At 47.6% G+C, this 19,180-nt stretch overlaps 1 protein-coding gene across 13 annotated transcripts in view; it reads right to left on the reverse strand.

Annotated features, from left to right (window-relative positions):
- Window positions 1-19,180, reverse strand: part of FOXN3 (forkhead box N3) — a 393,365-nt gene that overhangs the window by 18,776 nt on the left and 355,409 nt on the right. For 7 of the 13 annotated variants that reach the window (XM_072839645.1, XM_072839637.1, XM_072839638.1 and 4 more), the window contains 2 exons: window positions 11,536-11,601; window positions 2,220-2,325 (listed from right to left, as the gene is read on the reverse strand). In XM_072839645.1, coding sequence (XP_072695746.1) covers window positions 2,220-2,325; window positions 11,536-11,601 — 172 coding nt within the window. The remainder of the gene's footprint in view (window positions 1-2,219; window positions 2,326-11,535; window positions 11,602-19,180) is intronic. The other 6 variants (XM_072839646.1, XM_072839643.1, XM_072839647.1 and 3 more) reach the window with 2 other exon arrangements.

The following is a 19,180-nucleotide window of genomic DNA, read 5'->3' on the forward strand; positions in this document are numbered from 1 at the left end:
TTAGTGGCGGAAGCGCTAAACACGCCCAGGAACCCCTGGTCACTGCCACAGGGTCTGGAAGACATGTGCCCTTGTTCTGTGGACTGTTTTCCTTTTGACCTCAGATACATAGTCTAATTTAAAAAAAAAAAAAATTTTTTTTTAAATTACAATGAATGTGAAAGAGCAAAACAAGATTCCTCAGCACCCTAAAGACTTATTAATGGGTTTTATATAGACACTGGGTTCTGCAAACACCCCCACGGCTATTATTTATGTTTATTCTTTCCAAAAGCATCTCATGCCCATTATTTGCCAGGCATTTGGGGCATGAAGGAAGCAGAGTCCTCTGACCAAGGTTCTTGACCTTACAGAGTTTGCAACACTCCTCTCCCTAATTTCTCTTGAAACGGAGGTGGAGGGTGCAGAGCTGGCATTTGGATAATGCACCAATGCACCACAGTTCCCTTGACTGTCAGGTTCTCTCTTATTTATGCACATGGTAACCTGTTTAGTCTTGCAAACTAACAGTTGTGCATTTCACCGAAAACTTCTCTGAGGCTCAGAGAGGTCATTCTGAGACTACGAGTGCCTTCACAGTGGACAGCCATCAGGCAAGTGGTGCCATTGTGAAGCTAGTGTTCCTCAGCCCTAAATCTACTCTTCCATGGTGCTCTGTGGGCTGGGACGGGCTATGCCAGCCCCAGGTCTGCTGCACCATCTGGCTCCATGTTAGGCTCAGACAACAGGAGCTGCCTCAGAAACCCTGGGAAGAGGGTAGAGGAAGAAAGGACATGCCCCTTCTTCCTGTGTGTATCCTGTTCACCTGAGGCAATGGTTCATTCCTGTAATAGTTGCTGAATCCAGCTTATAGACCCTCAAATGCTTACAGAACCAACTTCTCCACATTCCCTTAGGGTGCTTGCACAAGCAGGAGATCCTGAGATCTCCTGAGGTCCCTCCTCTGAGCTCAGAGACTCCAGCCCCAATGGAGAGGGGGCCATCAGAGGTCAGGAATTCCACCACCAGCTCCTCCTAAGTCTGAGTCCCACCTCTGCAGGGCAACCGTCAGGACCTCTTCCTTTTCTTCTCTTAGCCGGACATGAGACTTCACTAAGATAAAATGGCCTTCAGATGCAAACTTGATCCAAAAGTGCAGAGTGAGCAAGGAGAGGATGCTGTGAAGGTGCACAGCTCAGTGCAATGGGCCTTCCAAGTGACAGCTTGGGCCTGACACCATGCAAACATGAGGAGCCATCAGCCAAGCAAGTGAGAACCTGGCCCCTGCTTATGGCAAGCGAACTACTGAGCAGAGGGGGACACACAGAGGAACTTTACCACACAGGTTCACTCATCAAATGGCCACAACCAAAGCATGGGGCTTTCAAAGCAAAGAGAAATCCATCCACAGTTGCTTTGTAAAGCAAGTGTTCCTGTGATGGACCTTGAAGGGGGTGCTGCTTTGCACATGGAGGCTGAGGGATGTCTACATAGAGGCAACTGAGTGGGTAAGATGGGCCACCACTGGACATATTTGGGGAACAGATTTGGCTCGAGGAGATGGGAGGACTGGGGTGATGATGTCAGGCTGATGTGTGGGAGTCAAAGAAGGTGCTTCTTTGGACAGCCAGAGAGACACATTTTAGGCAATCAGTCTAGCAGTGGCTGATGGGTGGGTGGCGGGGGGCGGCAAAGAAGCAGCAGGAAGATGAGAGGCGGCACTCACACTGGCACCCGTGAGGGGTCGTAGCTAGAGAAGAGACACTAATCCAGGACCGGCAATGGAGTCACAGAAGGATGGAGGGAAGCAATTTTCCAAGAAGAGTTCATGTGGTTTGGCAACTGATCTGATTTTGAGCAAGGGAAGGACACCGGCTGTGATTTATATCCCACTCACTGCAAGTTTGCATTTCACTCTAGAGGTAGACCAGTTAGCCTAGAGTCGAATGACTAACTTGCTCACTACTTCCTTCTACCCAACTTGCCCCCCCCTTCTTAGAACAACAAAAAAAGCTTAATTTGTCTTTATCTTCGTATATGCAAAGAGACCAAGATAATTTGAGCCCAGAAGGAAAAGCCTGGGGTCTCTGGGAGTTACTTTGACTTTTCTGAACACCCAAATCAGCTGTACTGTCTTCCCAAGTGAGAGGCTGGGCCTCTCCATCCCAAGTGGGCCCGTGGGACACATGGCGCCCTTTGCGTTCCTTAGGCCAGCTCTGCCCAGGGGGCGTCTCCCTTACCTCACAGCTGCCGTCATCCCGATGGGAGTGATTGGCAAAGGCCGGACTCCGGGAAACAGCCCTCGGCTCAGAGCCCGCGCTCCATTCTGTATCACTCCAGGGGGCACTGCAAAAGCAAGTGGGAGAGAGACACCACAGGTGAGTTCAGGTGTGATGATTTCTGCTTCGAGTCAGAAGTTTTGGATACACCAGAGAGGGAGAGAGAGAAAGTGGTATTGGCATAGGAAGCAGAGACAGAGAGAAACGGACACGCACACGCGCACGCACACACACACACACACATGCATGCACACTGAGGAGAAAGGAAGATACCATGCCTCAAGAGAAAGAGATTCGGTCAGCCATGTCAGACCAGTACTTTACAATCAAATTACTGATGCATTACTTTAAAAAAGGGTATTAAAAAATGGGCTTCAGACATGATTTCCTTGCATGTATTAAGATAAGCTTTTATTTCTAGCCAGGCCCTAACAAGACCCCAAGAACACAGACACAAGTCTGGCAGCGATGACCAAACAAAAGCATTCATTCCCTCATGCTTCTCTGGTCGTAGTCAGAAGCTGAGAACACCTTTCTACGTGTCCTTAACCCAACAAGGGAAAGAGAGAGCCAAGACAACAGCAAAGCTGATCTTACAAGCTACGTGGCACCTCAGCGCTCACAACACAGTTCATGCTCACGATGATCTCTGCTGCCTGAGGAAAGACCCTTCCTCAGTGTCGGCTGGAAGTGGAGGGTTGGCTGGGAAGCTCTGGTTCCCGCCTCAGAACCCTGCAGAGCCCACTCTGGAGGGCCCACTTCCTACTCTCTCGAAGCTTCCCCCAACCAAATCTCCCGAGAGTTGTCTCATCATCCTGCCTTCTCCGAAATACCCTCATCCCCTGAGCAACAGTAGGGCAACCTTTTTGCCAGCAACCATGAGATCCTGTCCTTTTCCAGACAATCTCCCAGTGGCCTCACACCTGAGTCACACAGCAGGGGAACCCCAAGAAACCCCCAACAGTCCATCTTTTTCATTTGTTTCAGGCCAATACTCGTCCCGTACTACCAACACTCCTCCACGTGTCCTCAGGGCTCACAGCCTTAGCTTTCATCTTAGTTCCTCCTGTGACTTCGTGCAAGTTACCCACATCTCTGCTTCCTCCTCTGAATGGCATCCGGACTCCCCAGAGCTCTGGCTGTGCTCATCTAGCAGCCCTGGCACAGTCTCATCCAGATGCAAGGTGGATAAATCACGCTTTCTCAAACAAAGGCCACACCAAAGAGGCTCTAGAAAATTATGCATTCAAAAATGAAAACCCTTCTGGATATTAAGTTTTTAAAGTCCATATTGAGAGGCATGCTCTTGACAAAACACAAACATTACTTTTTACTCCTGTAATTTTTAGGCTTCTAAAGACATGTTTACATAAATATTCCAAGGTTAATTAGATGTCCCTCATGTAGGGTCAATGTCCACTCCTGAATATGAGATAATGCTATACAGACCGAGTCCTTGAGAATTCTGTGGCTCTTGCTAATATTTTTGCCACTTTTTTCCTAGGTTAGTGTAAAGCCCCAGCCGCTGGTGGATGGGAGACAGAACTGAAATCAGTGCCCAAAGCCAGTACTACCAGTGCAGTCCGGTGGGCCGGAATCTTGCCCTTCTCTTACCATATTGAACTGTGACAGCAGGCTGCACTAGATCAGGAACTCTTACCCATATCCCTTACCAGCAGCCTGATTTCAGATAGCAGATCATTTGAGACAGGAGACTTAACCAAGTGTCTTAAAAGCATGAAACCTGCATAATGTGATACTGAAGGTAAGTATCCTATTTTGCTTAGCTGATGAGTTCTAAGCAAGAGTGTCTAAAATTTATATTAACTGACTTGTGTTGCTGATTTCAAGACTTCTTACAGAGCTACAAGACAGGGTGGTATTGGTGTAAGTGGAGAGATAGAGATCAAGGAAGAAAACAGATTTCGGAAATAAACCCCCAAATACATGGCCAACTGATTTTTGGCAGAGGTATCCAGACAACACAATGGAGAAAAGCAGGGTTGGAACAACTGGAGATTTGGGAAAAAAATGAACCTTGGTCCTCACCTCATGCCATAAATGAGTTAATTAGAAACGGATCATAGACGTAAACGGAGGAACTAAATTTAGAAAACTTTTACAATAAAACATGGCAGGAAAAATACCCATAATTCTCAAGGACAGACATGCAAAAATCCATAGAACTCTGGAGTTTGTAGACAGATGCATCAGGTTGTTTGAAAAGAGAGACTTTCTGTTTGTCTCTTTTGGGGACTGTGACAAAGGGTTTTTCAGCTATTTTGCTGCTTGGGAGTCTCTTCGAAATGGCCAGACAGCCGTAGACTCCGTTTAATTCTTATAATATTATTGAAGATATCAGTTACTAGGGATCTTTTCCAGGAGAGCGAGTGAATTTGATAGATAGGACTACTTGTTAAAATAAGTTAAAAAATTTAAAATCAGTATCACTAATTCTTGCCAGCAAAATTATAACAGTCCCATACATAGATTGTATCCATTAATGGGTTAACATAGCAAGTACCCACTTATGTATTTGATGAAGGGGACAAGGGGTCGACACAGTTATACAGGAGACAGAATTGAAGAGGCGAGGGAAATATATTGTGGTAAGTGCTGGGGCGGGGGGGGGTCTGTAGGCACGGAAGGATGGAGACCCCTGACCCAAAGTAAAGACTCCCTGTAGAAAGCACCATCCAAGTCAGCATTCAGAGGCGGAGAGGAAGTAGTAAAAATCACAATGTGCACAAGAACAAAGAGTAATTTTGGTAGGGCATATGATGCTCTGTGGGAATGAGAGGCTTTTGGGCTCCACCCCATGGGTACTGGGGAAACCATTAAAGGGTTCCGAGCAGGGAACTTGTCTGGCATGTAGTGGCTGAGAGCCAGATGCTGGTGTTGGGAGGACCTGAGTCTGCGTCCCATCTCTGTCATTTCCTGCCTGTGTCCCCTGAGCGAGCCACTCCAGTAAGAGGATGGGGACAGAAATGGGGTTTATCTCACATGGTGGAGATTTCACTGAATTAATAAAGAAAATACATCTTAGTCATGTAAGCAGCAGCAACATCACCACCACCACCATCATCCTCAGAGCATCCTGAGGCAGCCCAGGCTTTCTACATTCCAGGTGAGCTGAGAGCCCATTAGAAGGAGACGAGTCCTTGAGAATTAGAACCAGGCTGGAAGAACTTGGCCATCTTCTGGCCACAGTGCGTGCTGGAGGAGCAGGGACTACTCTCGATGGCGATTCTGTCCCCATCGTGTGAAACATGTCAGAGTCGCCCCTGTGAGAAAAATGCCTGAAACCCCTAAAATCCTGGGACAGAGACTGGGGTGCCTTGGAAAGTGAAGACGGCAGATAGGGAGTCACAGAGCACAGGTTCTCCGGACTCTGGCACGGCCAGTGAGTCATCTGCCAGCCAGAGGACAAAGCAACCCCAAGGACACTGCCCCAGCTCGGAGTCCTCTGCCCAAGTGCCCAGAAACGGTAAGCCCCAGGGGCATGTCCAACAGGATGGAGAGCAAAGGAGGGAAGCCAGTCCCCAGTGAGCACGGACTAGAGACCAGGGTCCTTTGGTGGGCCTCACCTCATTGAAGCCTCCAGGGAGCAAGTGTTCCGCAGTGGTTAAGGGTACAAGCCTAGGGCAGCACGGCTTCTGTCCCTGTCTTGGTCTTGTCCCACCACTAGCCCTGCAGCTCTGGGCAAGTGCCTTCACCTGCCTGTGCCTCAGTTTCCTCACCTGTAAACTCAGTATAAACATAGCTCATAGGATTGTTTTGAGTATTAAATAAGACTGATATAAACTGTTTAGCTCAGTGGCTGGTCCCTTAAAGAAGCTCATTATCATCATCTTGTTCATCCCTCCACCATCCCATCCCATCTCTCTAGCGTCTTCCTGCTAATTATCTCTAAGGAACAGGACCTATGGGTGAGGGGTCAAGACACGGGGGAAATTCTTCCAGCCTTTTAATGCTTTTTGTAGTTCTCTGCATTCACTCACAAAAACATCTTCCTGATGAATGAAGTGTAGTCACTTCAAAGAGAATCTCATGGACAGAGCTATCCCGAAGCATTAAAAGGCTTTCCCTGTGCTATTTCCTGAACCTTCCAAGACTTCTGGCATTGTAAACTCGGCTCTTCTCCTGACTCCTGGAGTTTGCTCTCAAATGAGCTGCAACTGAGTGCTCCTCCTGCCAACCCTGCCACTTCTCAGTCCTTATCACTGGCAACGCTCTTCATGTTGGGATGGCGACGCGTTCGTATTTGCTCACGGGCTGCCAGGAGCCAGCTGTGACACTTAACTATCCTCCCATCTTTTCTCCTTCCTGTCTCCATCCCCAAGCGTCAGGAACGAGGCTTCTGGAAAATGAATCACAGCCAGTCTAAAATGTCTGTGAAAGGCATTGAGGTCCATATTTAACAGTCTTGGATTCAGGGGACTGTGAAGGAGCATGTATGCATTCCTCAGCCCTCTGCCCGTCAGCACGTCTGTCTTTCCCTTCCTTTTACTCTGTATTACCCTTGGGGTAAAACACCTAAAGCCCAAGCACTTTCCAACCAGCCCAGCCCACCCAATGCACTGAAATGGGTACCTCGGCTCCAGCTGTGAAGGGATATAGTGAGAAACTAGACATGTTTGTGGCTCTCACTGCAAAGGCACAGGCCCCCAGCACCATTCCGTTCTGTTACATGAGTTCAATATTCAGCTTTTACATGCAGGAAGACACACGTCTGAGATTCTCTAGTTGCTGGGATGAGGTGCCAAGGACAGGAGCCCCAGAGCTCCCAGTTCTTGCTGCTCAACTGCTTTCTCTTACGTTAGAGAGTGACACTAAACGTCCTTATTTTTAACCAGGAAGAAAGTAATACACACATGAACCAAGCAGCATTGCTCACTGGGATCTCAATGTCATCACCTTGAGAATCTAAAAAAAAAAATGTCTATGGCACAAGACAAACTTCCCTCTAGGCTTTGCCACCCTCAGCACTTCCCCATCCCAGCTTCCCTAGCTTCCCTCCTGATGCTCAGCTTCCTTGATTTTCACAGCTTCTAAAATTAACCTCTGAGCTCCTACTGCTGCCTTTGGAGGGCAGCCCTGGCTAACGCTACCAGAGGCCATAAGCTGAGCAGCAAGTGATTCCGATAATCCTTCCCTTTCCCGAAGTCGGCCTTTCCACCTGCTTACTTTGGAAGGATGCTGGGGAGGGGGCTGGAATGGGGGAGCCTGTGTCCCGGTTGGCATCCTTCTCCGGTGCCTGGTGTGTTGGATACATCTCCCTCTTCCAGGCAGGGTGCGGAACGTCGCCTCGGTCCCTCCCCTCGGCTTGTCCCATTTTGTTGTTTTGTTTATTATCCAGTGTTCCTCTCTGGGAACATTCCAACTAGGGATTATATAAGCCTTTGAAGATGAGTAATGGTGATCTGACTTCATAACAATCCCTCCATTGGGGTTAAAGATGACTCACAGGGCTTGTCAAAGGGGAACTGCAAAGCAGGTACTTAAGTAGACTCTAGAAGCTGGAATTAGTCTCTGTAGCCACTTTTATGGGGAGAGGGAGGGAAGAGGTGGATGGATCTGACTAGGAGCAGAATCCAAAGTTCAAGAGATAACGAGGCAGCAATGTCCCGTGCGGATTTTTCTGGAAGTAGTGTCCTAGAGCGCATGTAAGATGTAATGGCGCACCTTGTAGGATGATCCCCGTGCTGCAAGATGGCAAAGTCTGGAAAAGATAACCTCATCACTGGTGCTGCTGGGAATGGGGACAAAACACTGAAGCCTTTGGTTTGGAGGAGATGCACACAGCTGCTTCATCGAAAAGGAAGCATCAGGTCATCAGGAGAGGCAGAGGGAGCCCACAGGGGACCCAAGCAAAACATGGGGTGGGGGGGTGCTGAGCTCCCTCGGGGCAATGTGGGGCCCCTCCTCAAAGATAAAGGGGCTCGGCCGACTGGGATTCTCACCAGCTTCTTGAGAAGTTTCCTTTGTATGATCTACTCAGCTTGGCCTGGCCGGTGGCCGGTCTGCCAGCCCCGAGCTGGCTTTGCAGATGCTGGGCCCAGGGAGGATGACAGGAAACAATCGAAGTGGCTGCCGTCTGGTGACCTTAAGTGGAGTGGCCACGAAGGTCGATGGCAAAGGAAAAGGCTTTCAAGCCACCCAGGGCCAGCTTCTTAGTGCTGGAAGTGACCGCGGCGGACAGACAAGGCTGGTGGCCTCTGTTCAAACAGGGCACCGCACAGCCCAGGAGGGGAAAACAAGAGGCTATAAATAGCAGCACGCCCGGGGAGGCTCTGTAAACAGCACTCAGCCACCACCCGGCCTGGGGAGCAGAGCACAGCAGCCTCGGTGCAGACACGGGGCCGCCTGAACCCGCTGCGCTCACACGTCCACCCGGGGACACACGCACACCAACACCACGGGCCAGGCCGCCCGTCCTCCAGCGCCATGGCTGGGTGCTGGTGCCTCTGAATCTTGTCAGGGAGGAATCACCTCCTGCTTTTTCCAGGCCTTGGGCAAAGCTGGTGAGGCAGGGGGATGGCAGCTGCAAAAGGCACTCATTGAATCTCAGGGAAAAAAAAAAAAAAAAAAAAAAACATGACCCAAGTAAAATGAAAACAGGAGGGAGGGGAAGAGAAGCCAAGAAATGCTGAGAGAAGACCAAGGCCATGGGTGGAGACACACACCTCCCACGGGCTTACAGGAGGCTGACTGGCTTCCCAAGTGCACGCAGAGGACACTCATGGCAGGTTCACGTCCTTCCTACAGTCCTGTTCCCCCACCCTCGGGAGCTTTACTCTGGGCTGTTGACCAAGCTCTCACTTGACCAGTAGGGGCTTTTACTCAACACTGGGGTGAGGTCGATGGGAAGGTGAATACAAAGATGCTGCTCCTACCCCTCTCCCGAGTCTTTACACACGGATTTCTTGGCTGCACCTGTCAGTGGGCCTCTCCTTCCATGACTTTTGTGGGCCTCCTGGTTCTTTCCTTCGTGGAAGGACCTTGGAGCCCCCCTTCAGGAAGGCTGAAGCTGGATTTCTCACAGTGGTTAAGAGCGAGGGAGGAAGAAAAGCCTAAAAATGATCCTATGGCTTCAACACATGAACATCGAGCTTTTGAAACTCAAATTCAGTATTTCCACGCAAGACTCTGGATACCTTGAAAAAAGTAATTATTTTTTTTAAAGATTTATTTATTTATTTATTTATTTATTTATTTATATTTATTTATGATAGACATAGACAGAGAGAGAGAGAGAGAGGCAGAGACACAGGAGGACGGAGAAGCAGGCTCCATGCTGGGAGCCCGACGTGGGACTTGATCCCGGGACTCCAGGATTGTGCCCTGGGCCCAAGGCAGGCGCTAAACTGCTGAGCCACCCGGGGATCCCCGAAAAAAGTCATTATTTATAGTTGGGTTGTTGTGGTGAGAGAGTGGGGAGAAGCTCACTTAACCACGAGAACATTAAAAGCCATTCACTTGTCAGCGAATCACGATCAATCCTGTTTCTTTTCTACCTGTGCTCAAGAACCTTGGGATAATGGACTTGCATGGAAGCTGCTGGGAATTCCTTAATGACCAATCCCCCTGCCCGTGTCCCTCTTAATTCCATTATTTTGGTTCATCAAAATCATGTCTTTAGGCCAACGATCACCATGTACAGTGGCTGGGGGCTAAGGAAGATGCTAGAGAATCTTGCACAGCTCCGATGAAACAAGTATGTTTCCCCAGGATAAGTTATGCAATCTGATTCTGGAAACCATTTCAGACTGTAACTTGGTTACAACCCGGTCTGTACTCTTCCTGCAATGTTATCTGAGAATGGCGTTTTTTTGTTTTGTTTTGTTTCAATTTCTCTGTAACTTCAAATATCTTTGAAAAACCACATTACTAGTTACTGGACTGTACTAGATACACAAGTGGCAAAAAGCAGTGGCATTTGCTTTTCGGAGGTGTGGGCAGCCTAACACTTCAACTGCTGGCAATCCGAGTGGAGCAAAGAAAGAATGGGAACTCTGCACCTTTCAGAACAGGTAATGGCAGCCCCAGAGGGATGAGTCTCCCCTGAGAATGTGTGGCCACATCTCCTGAATCTTCTAAAGGAAGGAAAAAGATAGGATAGAGTCAAATTTCCTAAAGCTCTGGGGAAGGCTGTGACCCAAGGAGGGCTATGAAGGATGGTCTGGAACTGCGTATCAGTCTGCTACTGACAAAAGCACCCAAGAATGGATGTTCTCCAATTTGGGGCATTTCTCTAAGGAGGCCTGCAGCCCTCAGGCAGCCAGAGCCCCAAACAAGCTGAAGGCCCAGCCCTAAGGATGAGCCAGCAGGCACCAGTCCCTGAGTGTCGTGGGCTCTGCTGTGTTATGCTATCATCTCCAACCGGTATGTTCCATCCACGGGAGGCTACCATGCAGCCATGTCCTGAGCAGACCCTGGCAAGTGAGTTGGCCATCTGCTCAACAGGGTTCTGGCTGGGGGTGAAGTGCGAGCAGAGGAACTAGATTCAAGTCAGGAGGAGGAGGGGACAGATCCCTCCATTTAAGATCATCACTCGGGATGGAGACCTTTCTAAAACCATGGTAGTCTAGCTCCAGAGGCGGGAAAAAACACGGGGCAGTGGATAGAAGAGAAGTTCAAGGAAGGAAAAGCGCTGTCTCAAGCTTGATGTTGCTCAGAAGGTGAAGACAGGAGCCCTGCTAGCTAAATTCGGCCTCCTCTTCTTTATGACAGCTTGGAAGGCTGGTGGGAATGATACTCATCCAAGTGATGGTCCATTTCAAGGCCACCCCAAGCTCCTTACACCTACCTTGCTACCTCTCCTCTCTAGCTATAAAATGGTAGCCTGCTGTTGATGAGGTCCCAAAAGGGAAAGAAATTTCTAGAAATGGGCACTGCTCAGTTCCATAACTGTGAAACTGGCCCGACATAGCCTCTTCTAGCAGAAACCACAAACTCCCAGGAACTACTCCTGTGGGAGAAAGGAAGTTCTCTCCATGGGGACTCATTATGGGTCTGCTTCCCTTCCCCCAAGTCTTGAGCTCTGAGATCATATGAAAACTCTGTCATCTCAGAAACACACCTATGCATTCATTCATACATATGCATGGCTGCACGTTTGTTCGCATATGCATGTAATCATGCACTGAGGTAGTTCTGAAGTGATTCTACGAGGGAAGTTCTAGTTGAGCATTAGTTGTTCCTATGGCCTGGTATATAAATGAGAAGGTTAAGTTCACAAACTATGGTGCTGTAGGCTATAGAAATATCTACTCACAACCTGCTTGTATCTCAGGGGGAGTATTCAAAAGCATCATGGCACTGGCAGCATCAATGTCAGGATCTGGAAAAATCAACCAATAAATAACATTATTTACAACGGGGCTGGTGCGTGTGTGTGTTCTTCCCCCTGCAAGTTAGTTTATGAAAGCAACAGAGAAAAAAAAAAAAAAACATCCAGGAACTAGATGAGCTATCCCAAAGGTGACTTTCTTCCAGTTTGGATTTGAGAGGAAGGCATTCTAGAATGAGATTTAAGGGGCAGGTTGTAAGTTTTTCAGACAAAGCACGGTCCCTCCTCGTTTTGCGATTTTCACAGATCGCACTGTATGTTCCTGTTAAGTTGGTGATCTGTGCCCCCCCCCCCCCCCCCCGCAGCTTGCTACCCTGGCACGGCGGAGTAAGGCAGTGGGGTGACGATGCGAAGTTCAGCTATAGGAATCTTTGATGGACGGGGGAAGCTCAGAGCTCCAAGAAGAGACAGCCCTAAATATACCCGCATCTAGTGTGATACAAACAAGACTTCGGGTCACTTCCATCTGTCAGCAGAATGTGAATTGTGTTTTACGAGACTGTGTGTGCCCGCACACGGTGGCGGTAGAGGTGGTGAAGGCATTAAAGAAAACGTACTTGAAAATCTAAAGAAAAAAATTAAAGTCCCGATGTTGGGGGCACAATGTCTGCTTCCGCATCTATTACCGCTTTTAATATGCCCCCCCCCCAAAAAAAATTCCCATCACTTCGTTGCTGTAATTCTTAATAGGTTTCTGAATCCTTACTGATCCACCAGTTGACAGATGGCAGGTTATACAGAGACAGAGAAAAATATTATCCTTTTATAACTAAATTCATTTTCCTGTGAGAAACAGCAGCGCTGCTGCTATGGAAATGAAAGTTGCCATGGCAACAGTAAACAACCCCCAAGAATGGTCACTGAATAGGCTGAAAAGAACATCTGCCCCAGCGCAGCGTCCCAGCTGCCCTGGGGCGAAATGCGCTAATAGTGCGGTGAGGCCTCGTGACAGAAGCTGCTGCCTGTGCCCTGTCCAAATAAATGAAGTGTGCAATTGAAGTCGACATCAAAATGCTTGCCCTTGCAGATTACCACCTCTGTGTCCGCTAAACCCAATGACGAATGATGGGGGGGGGGGGGCATGGGGGACAGGAGCGCTCGCACTTGTCAGTTTTTGTACAAATTACACACCAAAAAATTCAATTTACTACTAATGGCTCCACGGCACTTTATTTTGGGTATTATGCTAGGAAATGACTTTTTTACTGTTTAAAAAAGTACATTTTTCATACTTTATATGTGCAGTTTAATTCCAAGGGAGTAATGTGATGCAGTATAAAGCCCCACAAGCGATTAATAATACGGATGACGCTGGTTCCAGAAGACAATGTCTCAAAAAAAGGGAGGAGGAGGTGGTGGTGGTGGTGGTGGTGGTGGTGGTGGTGGAGGAAAGAAGCTTTATTCTGTAGGCCTTTTTCGATTTTGCCTGCAGGAGGCCTGTTACTTATGCTCTGTAATGGAGTGAAGGTTTATTTTGTATGAGAAATATTGTATGAGAAACAGGTAAATTAACTTATTTGGCAACTCCTGGGGTGAAATTCCTAAAACAGTCATTGCTCCCCACTGGTAGTAAAATATATATATATATATATTAGTTGAACTGAAAGACTTCAAGGTCCCACTCACAGCTCTGAGAGTTCCTGCTGCCCTGTGCCCTCCCCACACGGCCTGTTGCCAAGAGGCAGGGCTCAGAGCTTCTGGAAGATGCAGTGGAGGGACTGAGGCAGTCGCCTGCTCCTTTTTTTTTTTTTTTCTTGGAAAAGACCCCCTCCTCTCTTAGGGCTGAGTGAGAAAACACACCTGTCTCTTGGCTGAGTGAAGGTTCCTTACCATCTTCGAGAACACAAGTGTTGCTGGCCACCCAGGGCTGGCCTGGCTGGGTGGCCCCTGCCTCCCCAGGGGACTCTGACCCAGATTTTTCCTCAATGACCAGGAGGTTCGATGGGGACAGAACAAGGCGAAATCCAGAGGAAAGAAATCAGGAATCTTTTCCCATTTATTTTCCCAGAAAATTAAAGTGGTTCTTTATTCTTCAAAAACACATGGGACCATGGGAGGAAGGTGCAAAGGGCCACGGATAGACATAAGGAATGAAATGAGAAAAGAAAAGAAAGACAGCTTTTGAAGGAAAAAAGTACCATCAACACCCACATGGATTTCACAGAACCTAAGGGGTAACTTGGAAAGTGCTTCGGACCCACAAAACGTCACCCCGACTGCCACCCCCATCCCAGCTGGGCCAAATCAACACATCAACGTGAACACAGGACAAGTTTAGGAGAAGTCTCCCAATCCATCCTTCTGCCCAATCAGACGTGCCACGTGGAGGCCTTTGCAGACAAAGACTCCCATGCCACCTTGGCCCTCCTGCTGGTCTCTGGGCATTTAGGGAAGGAGCCACACCCAGTCCTGTCATGATCTTATTCGTGATCATTTCTACAGTGCCCTACCTTGCATCCCGAATGGACCAGTTCCTGTGTGGTAAGAGCGCAAACACATAGCCCTATAAGGCAGAAGGCAAGAGAGTGCAAGGCATGGGGGATGTCCTCCTCCTGACATCTCAGCAGTTGGAATTAGCAAACAGGCAAAGTGCAATGGTTTGAGAAAATGCATTCTACGTTCATCGTGTGCACACTGGCATCACGGTCATGCGACCCTTTCCCCAGGGGACACAGTGCGTGCCCTCCTCGGTGTCCAGTCTGATGAATTGTATACCAGGGGCACCACCACCAGGATGAAGACAGAGAGCACAAGATACAGATTTCCATCACCCCAAGGTTTCCTTGTGCCCATTCGCAGCCAGACCCCCACCCTTGTCCTGGGCAAGTCCTGGTTTGCATTCTCTCTCTCTCTCTCTCCCTGATGTAGTACCACAGTGGATTTCTTATTCCTTCCATTATTGAGCAGTATCCTGCTGTGTGGACAGAACTACACTTTATCTGTGCACCTGTAGATGGAAGATCCCAGAGTGGGATCATCTAGAAGCAGCCCCTATGAGCTTCTGCATCTGTCTTTTGTGAACGTGTTTTCCCTTCCCTTGGGTAGCTGCTGGGAAGAGCATGTCTAACTCTACAGGGGACTGATGAACTCTCCTCCCAAGAGGCCGGACTATGTCTGAGAATTCCAGTTGTTTCACACTTTTGTCAATACTTGAAACTGTCAAGCTTGTAAAATTTTACCCATTCTCCTGGCTGTGTGGTGGTCTTTCACTGTGGTTTTAATGTTTATCTCCCTAATGACAGATGATGTTGAGCATCTCTTCATGAGCTAAGTGGCCCGTAGTGTATCTTCTTTGGTGAAAATTCTGTTCACGTCTATGCCCACTGCTCAGCTGGGTTGTTTAACCCAACTGTCAAGTTGTAAAGTTCCTTAAACATTCTGGATAGAAGTCCTTCGTGAGAGATATTCTTTTCCTCAATCCGTGGCTTATCTATTCAGTTTCTTAACAGCAGCTTTTAATAAGCAGAGCGTTACATTTTTATGAAGTCCAATTTATGAATTTCTTTTAAGACTCAGTTTTGTTTGTCCCTAACTAAGAAATCTTTGCCTACCCCCAAGGTGCAAAGATTTCCCTCTTGAGCAGCTTCTTTTTCAGTCTCATGCGTTGGTGTCACATTATCTGGGTTCCATACTCAGATTTACAGGTAAATGAGAATGGGAGTCATCAACCAGAACTTTCTTCATCCAGTAGGTTGGTTCAGCACAGACCTCCTAGAACTGTACAGATCAACACTGGAAGGCCCCACTTTGACTCCAGGTGGGTTGGGGCACACTAGGCAGCCTGAGGGAAGGTTTGATCAGCCACGTTTCTATGGAAAAAAGGTCTCTCGGACCTGCTCCTAAATATCTGCCATGACTTCCTATTCATCACACCTCGACATCCTGTGTGTGCTTCAGAGCCAACAATCTGCGATCTCTCCAAAGAGATGCTCCCATGCTTCTGCATCTACCTATTACTAAGTTTTCTTCCCTCTTTAAACAAAATATTATGAAGACAGTGTGTGCTCACTGTAAGAAAAAATATATATCTGGTAGATATAATTTGAGAATTAAATGTCTTCCCCAAAGACCCATTCTCAGATTCACATTTCCTTCCTCCCTTCCTTCCTTCCTTCCTCCCTTCCTTCCTTCCTTCCTTCCTTCCTTCCTTCCTTCCTTCCTTCCTTCCTTCCTCCCTCCCTCCCTCCCTCCCTCCCTCCCTCCCTCCCTCCCTTCCTCTTTCTTTAATTCATGAGACACACAAAGGGGGGCAGAGACACAGGCAGAGGGAGAAACAGGCTCCCTGTGGGGAGCCCAATACGGGACTCGATCCCAGGACCCTGGGATCACACCCCAAGCCAAAGGCAGACGCTCAACCGCTGAGCCACCCAGGTGCCCCCCAGATTCACATGTTCTTGTACAGACACCCAGAAATTGTCTAAAGTTGTCTATACAGATACAGACATTTAGGTATGCTCACCAATGGTAGGTATTTATACTTACGCACCTGTACCCATTCTTTAAAAAGGGGTTTATATGAAAAATACTTTTCTTCAATTTTTCACTAGATAACACACCTTGGCAACCTTTCATATTCACATACATTATCTGAAGTTTTCCTGTGGTGGCTTTTTTATGCATAAAAACATGCCACAATGTTAGTACTGACAGTCTCTGTCCTTTAGGCTGTAGACTACGGGGAGAGCAAAAATAAAACATCTGTAACCTGTGCCCAGTACACTGCTGCTCCCTATAAATCCTGAGTCCCTGAGGACTCAGTCTTGGCATGGCAATCCCCTCCTCCTTCCCTGTGTCCCCCTCCCTAAGAGGATGAAGCATGGCCCATCCACTCCCTCCTCAGGCTGCTCACAGCTCTTACTTCCTCAACCTCTCTCTCTGGGCCCACCCCCATTTGCTACCTTAGGTAACGTGTTATTTTTTGTGGGTTTCCCTGAAAGATTACATTCTCTGTGGTCAGGAGAGACCAGTGGTGGCATACATCTCTAGGTATGAGAGAGGCTTTCTGATGCAAATTTTTGAACAGTACGCTTTTGATCAAGGACACGGGCCTTGAGGTCATGGGGTCTTAGGAGTTTTTTGGCTAGAGAGGTTTTAGGCAACTAGGCAACTGTTTAGGAGCTAGGGGATGTTTCTGCTCTGGAAGCACGGCTGATGCTGAAGGATAAAAGGTCCAGAACTAGATGCAGGGGAAAGTGAGCAGTGGGTTGACGGCACAGGATTTTCCCTGGGCTTAAAAAAGAGGTTTTCTTCCCCAAAATGGTTCAATCCACTTTATCAGCACAAGAAGAAGATATTTTGGGCAAGAACTCTTTTTAGGAATGAAGATCCACTTGGCAGGAGTATCCTTCATGTTGCCTCTCTGGGGAACTGAGCTGAGGGGTACAGGAGAATAAAGGAACATCCCCTCTATTTCTGAAAAGGAGAGTCTTCCAAAAATACCTGATTCAGCATCCTCATACAGAAACCCCAAATCATTTACCTTGGCTTAATTCAGTATAACATCAAGGCTGCCATCATGGATGCTTAGTAAAGTGATGACCATCCTTAAAACGGAGCCAGTCTCAAACCTGGATTAAAAAAAATTCCTCCTCTGCTCATGCTTCAGTAACAAATGTTACTTCTCCTCTGGACCAGTTCCCAGCATCCCATTTCAATTTTCATCTTTAATGCGGTTGTCTTATCACATTGCCTCTTTTCTGTGGTACAGCACTGAAAAAATGGTCACACATCTCAAAGATGCTTTCAAATCCTTTTCTCGTGAAGGTACATACACAATTACATTATGCTACAGTGAGAGAAATAGGTAGCAAAGTTTCTAGAACCAATGGTTCAGCTTCTTGGATTAAAAACTATATAGGGGATCCCTGGGTAGCTCAGCGGTTTGGCGCCTGCTTTTGGCCCAGGGTATGATCCTGGAGACCGGGGATCGAGTCCCACATCAGGCTCCCTGCATAGAGCCTGCTTCTCCCTCTGCCTGTGTCTCTGCCTCTCTCTCTCTCTCTGTGTGTCTCATGAATAAACAAAATAACAAAACAAAAAACAAAACTATATATACTGCACTTCATTTTCCCAAAATGCAGAGACGGGTTTCTTTGGGGCACCGAGATGGGGGTATGGTGGGGTGGGAAGAGATCTTTTCTCTGTGAGTGTGATGGGAAAAGAACTGGTCAAGGAATGAGAATTCTTGGGGTCAAGTCGTGGGTAAGCTGCCAATTAACATGTAACTTTAATTTTGCTGGGATGGAGCACATTTCTTTTAAAATGGTGGGCGGTGGCTGCAGACTTGGGAGGGGACTTCACCTCATTCCATATAGTTCTGGCTCTGCCTCTAAAGCCCTCTGCCTTCCTTTTCCCTTTCTGGTTCATGGCTGCCAGAACTATGGACTCCGAGGGGCACCTACCAAATGCTGTATTTGTTCCAATGCCCCTGGAGGAAGCTGACACTCTTCATAAGGCTAGGAGAATACCCTACTGTCTCTGGAAAGCCATGACCGGTCATTCTGGGCATGTGCAGGGTTCACTTTGAGCAATGCATCCAGCCTGGCTTAGGGATCTTGTGGATCCCTAGGGTAGCTTCCTGTCTGCATTTACTCTCCTTCCTCTGGGACCTGGGGTCATAGGGAAGTGATGCCAGAGACCATCTATTTTAACAAACTAAGAATACAAAGGTGAGTTGGAAGCTCCTGGTTCAGTCCTCATGGCCATAGAGGGCTACAACATGTGAGTACCACCCCTAGCATGGCTGAACTGACCGATTTAACCAAATGATACCGAAATCCCATACGGGAAGCCTGAGAATTATAATCAATGATTCTCCTAGAAATCATTTAATTGTCCATAGGTCTAATGGGTTTATTTCTACACTTCCATACCTGAAATGTTTTACAGGATGTTGACAGGTCTTTATATAACTGAATAAAAAAGATTCAAGAAGCATAAAGAAACCACCAAACAGTAGATGACACACATGTGGACATAAATCATGGGATATAAGGACATGACGCTCATTCAAACAAGTGCACACACCCAAGTGCTCATATTCTCTCGTATTCTCCACTAGAAAGTGAGCCCTGCTACAGGAACCTCCTCTGCTCCCTGTATTCCCAGCACCTGGAACAGTGCCTGGAACAGGGGTGCTAAATAAATCGCTGTTAAACAAACAAATGCATGGCTTATCCAACAGCTAAGGCTGTTGCTGCTGCTGATTCCAGGGCATAGGCCTTTTTTTTAAAAAGAAAGTTAGCACTTTTATAAAAAATTATTTATTTTTAAGTAAGCACTAGGTCCAATGTGGGGCTTGAACTCGTGACCCTGAGATCAAGAGTTGCATGCTTTACCAAGTGAGCCGGCCAGGCACTGCAGTGCATAAACCTCTTGATGTACAGTGGAATCCCCCTGGAACTTCAAAAAAACAAATGTCAGGCCCCACCCCAGACGACACTGAGTTTTACAAAAATTCACCAGAGGAATCTGTTGTGTAGGAAAGGTGAAGAACCACCTTTGGTAGTAACAAATCAAGGGCATATGGATGCCATCCAAAGCAGTCCACTGAGGAGGACAAGTGCTCCCC

The sequence above is a fragment of the Canis lupus genome, chromosome 9, assembly GCF_048164855.1.
Source record: "Canis lupus baileyi chromosome 9, mCanLup2.hap1, whole genome shotgun sequence".
Lineage (NCBI taxonomy): Eukaryota > Metazoa > Chordata > Mammalia > Carnivora > Canidae > Canis > Canis lupus.